At 45.9% G+C, this 7,371-nt stretch overlaps 1 protein-coding gene across 4 annotated transcripts in view; it reads left to right on the top strand.

The window, feature by feature from the left end:
• The window catches only part of lmo3 (LIM domain only 3), a 133,659-nt gene extending 129,374 nt beyond the window's left edge, over positions 1 to 4,285 (top strand). For all 4 annotated transcript variants that reach the window (XM_042316544.1, XM_042316545.1, XM_042316546.1 and 1 more), the window contains exon 4: positions 3,947 to 4,285. In XM_042316544.1, the coding sequence (XP_042172478.1) occupies positions 3,947 to 4,052 (106 nt within the window). In that variant the 3' untranslated portion in view covers positions 4,053 to 4,285. The remainder of the gene's footprint in view (positions 1 to 3,946) is intronic.
• Positions 4,286 to 7,371: the final 3,086 nt, after the last annotated feature.

Genomic DNA, 7,371 nt, shown 5'->3' with positions numbered 1-7,371 from the left:
TCTACAGCCGTCTAGGGGCTGGGGTTGGTCTACAGCCGTCTAGGGGCTGGGGGTTGGTCTACAGCCGTCTAGGGGCTGGGGTTGGTCTACAGCCGTCTAGGGGCTGGGGGTTGGTCTACAGCCGTCTAGGGGCTGGGGGTTGGTCTACAGCCGTCTAGGGGCTGGGGGTTGGTCTACAGCCATCTAGGGGCTGGGGTTGGTCTACAGCTGTCTAGGGGCTGGGGGTTGGTCTACAGCCCTCTAGGGATCTGGGGGTTGGTCTACAGCCGTCTAGGGGCTGGGGGTTGGTCTACAGCCTTCTAGGGGCTGGGGGTTGGTCTACAGCCGTCTAGGGGCTGGGGTTGGTCTACAGCTGTCTAGGGGCTGGGGGTTGGTCTACAGCCCTCTAGGGATCTGGGGGTTGGTCTACAGCCGTCTAGGGGCTGGGGGTTGGTCTACAGCCTTCTAGGGGCTGGGGGTTGGTCTACAGCCGTCTAGGGGTTGATGCTTATGTAAACTTATGTAAACCTGTCTCACTTTCTCTCCCTCGCTCCCTCTCTCTCTTTATCTCTCTCTTTATCTCTCTCTTTTGATACTGTTAACCATGAGGTTCTCATCATAAAATTGTCCAAGTTCAACTTTTCCCCCGATGCCTTGCGATGGATGAAATCGTACCTTGAAGGCAGAACTCAGTGTGTCAGAGTGAGCAGTGAGCTGTCGCCCACTCTCAGCTATGATGTGGGCGTGCCCCAAGCGTCAATACTGGGGCCCCTCCTGTTCAGCCTGTACATTAATGATCTGCCTTCTGTCTGTACTGGGTCTGTAGTTCAGCCTGTACATTAATGATCTGTCTTCTGTCTGTACTGGGTCTGTAGTTCAGCCTGTACATTAATGATCTGCCTTCTCTCTGTACTGTAGTTCAGCCTGTACATTAATGATCTGTCTTCTGTCTGTACTGGGTCTGTAGTTCAGCCTGTACATTAATCATCTGTCTTCTGTCTGTACTGGGTCTGTAGTTCAGTCTGTACATTAATGACCTGTCTTCTGTCTGTACTGGGTCTAAAGTTCAGCCTGTACATTAATGACCTGTCTTCTGTCTGTACTGGGTCTGTAGTTCAGCCTGTACATTAATGATCTGCCTTCTGTCTGTACTGGGTCTGTAGTTCAGCCTGTACATTAATGATCTGCCTTCTGTCTGTACTGGGTCTGTAGTTTAGCCTGTACATTAATGATCTGTCTTCTGTCTGTACTGGGTCTGTAGTTCAGCCTGTACATTAATGATCTGCCTTCTGTCTGTACTGAAGTTCAGCCTGTACATTAATGATCTGTCTTCTGTTTGTACTGGGTCTGTAGTTCAGCCTGTACATTAATGATCTGCCTTCTGTCTGTAGTTCAGCCTGTACATTAATGACCTGTCTTCTGTCTGTACTGGGTCTGTAGTTCAGCCTGTACATCAATGACCTGCCTTCTGTCTGTACTGGGTCTGTAGTTCAGCCTGTACATTAATGATCTGCCTCCTGTCTGTACTGGTCTGTAGTTCAGCCTGTACATTAATTATCTGCCTCCTGTCTGTACTTGGTCTGTAGTTCAGCCTGTACATTAATGACCTGTCTTCTGTCTGTACTGGGTCTGTAGTTCAGCCTGTACATTAATGACCTGTCTTCTGTCTGTACTGGGTCTGTAGTTCAGCCTGTACATTAATGACCTGTCTTCTGTCTGTACTGGGTTTGTAGTTCAGATGTTTTCAGATGATACAGTGATATATGTGCAAAGAGCAAATAACAAGCTGCACCAGAACTCACTACTGTAACGGTCCAGGTTACATAGTGACTCACTACTGTAATGGTTCAGGTTACAAAGTGGCTCAGTGACTCACTACTGTAATGGTCCAGGTTACATAGTGACTCAGTGACTCACCACTGTAATGGTTCAGGTTACAAAGTGACTCACTACTGTAATGGTTCAGGTTACAAAGTGACTCAGTGACTCACTACTGTAATGGTTCAGGTTACAAAGTGGCTCAGTGACTCACTACTGTAATGGTTCAGGTTACAAAGTGACTCAGTGACTCACTACTGTAATGGTTCAGGTTACAAAGTGACTCAGTGACTCACTACTGTAATGGTTCAGGTTACAAAGTGGCTCAGTGACTCACTACTGTAATGGTTCAGGTTACAAAGTGACTCAGTGACTCACTACTGTTATGGTCCAGGATACAAAGTGACTCAGTGACTCACTACTGTAATGGTCCAGGTTACAAAGTGACTCAGTGACTCTATGTGTCAGGGGAGAAGCTCCAGCTGGTATCTGATGTTACTGAACCAGATGTCTATGTGTCAGGGGAGATTCTCCAGCTGGTATCTGATGCCACTGAGCCAGATGTCTATGTGTCAGGGGAGAAGCTCCAGGTGGTATCTGATGCCACTGAGCCAGATGTCTATGTGTCAGGGGAGAAGCTCCAGGTGGTATCTGATGCTACTGAACCAGATGTCTATGTGTCAGGGGAGAAGCTCCAGCTGGTATCTGATGCCACTGAGCCAGATGTCTATGTGTCAGGGAGAAGCTCCAGCTGGTATCTGATGCTACTGAACCAGATGTCTATGTGTCAGGGGAGAAGCTCCAGGTGGTATCTGATTTTAAGTACCTTGGCATCATACTTGATTCCAACCTCTCTTTTAAAAAGCATGTGAAAAAGGTCATTCAAATATCCAAATTCAACCTAGCTAATTTCCGATTTATACTAAATTGTTTGACTACAGAGGTAGCAAAACTGTACTTCAAATCTATGATACTCCACCACTTAACATACTGCTTGACTAGTTGGGCCCAAGCTTGTTGTTAAACATTAAAACCTATTCAGTCTGTCTACAAACAGGCTCTCAAAGTGCTTGATAGGAAGCCCAATAGCCATCATCACTGTTACATCCTCAGGAAGCATGAGCTCCTGAGTTGGGAAAATCTTGTGCAATACACTGACGCATGTCTTGTATTCAAGATCCTATAAATGGCCTGGCTCCTCCCCCTCCACTCAGTACTTTTGTTAAACAGAAAACCCAGACATATGTCAGCAGATCTACAAGGTCTGCCATGAGAGGTGACTGTATAGTTCCCTTAAGGAAAAGCACCTTTAGTAAATCTGCATTCTCTGTGAGAGCTTCCGATGTCTGGAATACACTGCCATCAGACACACATAACTGCACCACATATCACACTTTCACCATAAAAACATGAAGCTCAAGGCCAGTCAGATTTGTGAACATGGTCCCTAGCTGTGTGTTGCCGCTCTCCATGTTGTCTGTGGTCTGTAGCTTGTGAGGTGTGGAAACACTTTGTTGCTTTTATAGAATTTGTCTTGCTGCTTTTTGTTCTATGTTGTTCTGTCTGTATGCTATGTCTTGCTTGTTCTATGTTGTTCTGTCTGTATGCTATGTCTTGCTTGTTCTATGTTGCTCTGTCTGTATGCTATGTCTTGCTTGTTCTATGTTGCTCTGTCTGTATGCTATGTCTTGCTTGTTCTATGTTGTTCTGTCTGTATGCTACGTCTTGCTTGTTCTATGTTGTTCTGTCTGTATGCTACGTCTTGCTTGTTCTATGTTGCTCTGTCTGTATGCTACGTCTTGCTTGTTCTATGTTGTTCTGTCTGTATGCTACGTCTTGCTTGTTCTATGTTGCTCTGTCTGTATGCTATGTCTTGCTTGTTCTATGTTGTTCTGTCTGTATGCTACGTCTTGCTTGTTCTATGTTGCTCTGTGTGTGCTCACTGATCAATGATTGTCTGTATTGTTATTTGTAATTGTTTTTAATAACCTGCCCAGGGACTGAGGTTGAAAATTAGCCGGCTGGCTAAAACCGTCTCTTTTACTGAAACGTTGATTAATGAGCACTGTCCCTGTAAAAAAAAAATGTAAGTAAACAACTCAAAAATGAAACTCAATAAACTCTCTCTTTTCTCTCCCTCCCTCTCTAGGTTTTGTGTGGGAGATAAGTTCTTTCTGAAGAACAATATGATCCTGTGTCAGACGGACTACGAGGAGGGGCTGATGAAGGAGGGATACGCCCCGCAGGTTCGCTGACTACAGATGAAGAGCAGAGAGAGAGGGGGCGGGGGTGATAGGGTTGAGGAGAGCAGAGAGAGACTGAAGGAAGGAGGAGGAGAGCCATCCAATCAGACTGAAGGGAGGAGGAGGAGAGCCATCCAATCAGACTGAAGGAAGGAAGGAGGAGAGCCATCCAATCAGACTGAAGGAAGGAAGGAGGAGAGCCATCCAATCAGACTGAAGGAAGGAGGAAAGCCATCCAATCAGACTGAAGGGAGGAGGAGGAGAGACATCCAATCAGACTGAAGGAAGGAAGGAGGAGAGCCATCCAATCAGACTGAAGGAAGGAGGAAAGCCATCCAATCAGACACCAAAAGCACTACTACAACTCTCTCTCTCTCTCTTTCTCTTCCTCTCCAATGTCAGAGCCCTAACGTGTATATAACCAACCAACAACCAATGTTCAACCTGGAAGGGACCGTTTCTCTGTTGTACAGAATAGCCATAGAGACTGGCTATTAGAGACTGGCCATAGAGACTAAGGGTTGTCAGAGGAGGAGGGGTGAGGGGAGGCCCTTACAAGGTCACAACGGACGACATGTACAAAAGTTGACTTTGTTTGTTTCCCAACAATCAAACACAAGCTTTACAATGATACCCCAATCCACCTTCGCCCCCCCCCCTCCCAGAAAAAGAGACACCCCCCCCCTCCTCAATGTCCACCCCCCTCCTATTCCTGGGGAGAACCTAAACAATCAAGATCCCAGTGTCTGAAACCCATATGACTCAGTCTCCACTAGGGCCCAAGTGACTATCTGACCCGACCCCGGAAAGGCAGGGAAGAGAGAACTACGGAGACACAGAGCGTCACCATCCGATCTCAGGTTGAATTCAACCACAATCCAACCATCGTGATCTGTTCAGCTCGGGAAAGCTCTCTCCGTGTCGTTTTATAGACTCTCATTTGGGACTCTCTTTGGAAGACTGGCGATTCTGGACTGTGGTCCTATGGAGTGGCTTGTAATTAGTGCGGGGGTGTGGGGGGGTTCGGGGGCTTGGACATTTTTGCGGAAGTTCTCATGTTTTGCGGAAGTTCTCAAGGCCTTGCCTGCCTTTGGTTTGTGCTCTCACACTGGGTATGGGGGGTGACGGGTGAGGGGGAGGTTCTAGGGGTATCGGGGGGTTCAAGGGGTATCGGGGGGTCTAGGGGTATCTGGGGAGTAGTTCAAGGGGTATCGGGGGTGGTTCAAGGGGTATTGTGGTGGGGGGCGGGGTTCTAGGGGTATCGGGGGGTTTCTAGGGGTATCTGGGGAGTAGTTCAAGGGGTATCTGGGGGAGTTTCTAGGGGTATCTGGGGAGTAGTTCAAGGGGTCTCTGGGGTGGGGGGTTTCTAGGGGTATCTGGGGGTGCTTTTGTAGACTGTATTTATTTCATTTATTTGATAAGCTTTCAGTGCTTTGTCTATTGATCACCTGTTGTCCCAATTTTCATTGATGCGGAATGTCATTCTTCAACATGCTGATACTTGAATTCTTTCAATCACTATTAGTTGAATCACTGTTTTAACTCTCAGTCAGTTGTGACTAGATGGGAGTAGCCTGGCGCTTCCTCTTCTGGTACGTAGGCTGTACTGTCAGCTGGCGCAGATGCAAGTTGCCTTCAATGAAGACTTTGCTGGTCACATGGTCTGTGAGCGTTAGGTAATTGTTACTCCGCGGTGTTTCCTCAATGACACTCTATTTCGTATATGGAGCCCTGGCCAAAAGTAGTGCACTATATAGGGAATAGGGCTCTGGCTAAAAGTAGTGCACTATATAGGGAATAGGGCTCTGGCTAAAAGTAGTGCACTACATAGGGAATAGGGCCCTGGCCAAAAGTAGTGCACTATATAGGGAATAGGGCTCTGGTCTAAAGTAGTGCACTATATAGGGAACATATGGAGCCCTGGCCAAAAGTAGTGCACTATAAAGGGAATAGGGCTCTGGTTTAAAGTAGTGCACTCTATAGGGAATAGGGCTCTGGTCTAAAGTAGTGCACTATATAGGGAATAGGGCTCTGGTCTAAAGTAGTGCACTATATAGGGAATAGGGCTCTGGTCTAAAGTAGTGCACTATATAGGGAATAGGGCTCTCTGGTCTAAAGTAGTGCACTATATAGGGAATAGGACTTTGGTCTAAAGTAGTGCACTATATAGGGAATAGGGCTCTGGTCTATAGTAGTGTACTATATAGGGAATAGGGCTCTGGTCTATAGTAGTGTACTATATAGGGAATAGGGCTCTGGTCTAAAGTAGTGCACTATATAGGGAATAGGGCTCTGGTCTAAGGTAGTGTACTATATAGGGAATAGGGCTCTGGTCTAAAGTAGTGCACTATATAGGGAATAGGGCTCTGGTCTAAAGTAGTGCACTATATAGGGAATAGGGCTCTGGTCTATAGTAGTGTACTATATAGGGAATAGGGCTCTGGTCTAAAGTAGTGTACTATATAGGGAATAGAGTGGCATTTAGGATGAAGGGCTGGCTTTGAGGGACCGTGAACCTTCCTTCTCGGAAGGAAAATACCACATTGACCTAGCAGCTGAATTTAAATGATCAACTATCAATTAAGGGCCAACCATGCTGAAGCATCATTTACAAAGAAGGCAACAGTTAGCTAATGAACACAAACAACTCGAAGGGAGTAAGAAACAGAAAGATTCCTTCCTGCTTGCTATTGTATAAGGGTTTCTTGTGTCATCCAGCATGAGATGTTTATTTCCAGGAAGGACAACAACAACAACAACAACAACGCTTGTAAATAATGTATTGTAATAATTTTAAGCACAAATGTAATACAGTTTTATTGTGTTAACAATGTGTGCATTCAGTGTCTTCCTTTTCCTCTGCAAACTGTCATATAGCGCTCTGGAAAGAAATGTCCCTTGGTTACTATGATTCTATGATTCTATGATTCTATGATTCTATGATAAGATGATACTATGATTCTATGGATTCTATGATTCTATGATTCTATGATAAGATGATACTATGATACTATGATTCTATGGATTCTATGATTCTATGATTCTATGATCAGCTTCCCCTCCCCCAATCCTAACCTTTACCATCAGTGGGGAAAAGGCTAGACTGACCCAAGATCAGCGGCACTCCATCATATTGCCACATGTGGCGTAGTCGGCAGGAATCGGGGACCGGACGATGGGAATAAATAATTTAATAGAAGTATATTGGTAAACAATATACACTATTGAGACAGTACCGGAATCAGAGGGGAGATGGATACGTGGGAGAAACGGAGAGGAGTGGTGGAAACAGGGATTGATGTGGAGATGGGGAAGAGTCTTTACATGGGAT

This window comes from Oncorhynchus tshawytscha, unplaced genomic scaffold (genome assembly GCF_018296145.1).
Source record: "Oncorhynchus tshawytscha isolate Ot180627B unplaced genomic scaffold, Otsh_v2.0 Un_contig_106_pilon_pilon, whole genome shotgun sequence".
NCBI classification, from domain to species: Eukaryota; Metazoa; Chordata; class Actinopteri; order Salmoniformes; family Salmonidae; genus Oncorhynchus; species Oncorhynchus tshawytscha.
This window is presented reverse-complemented; position numbering and strand designations above follow the sequence as displayed.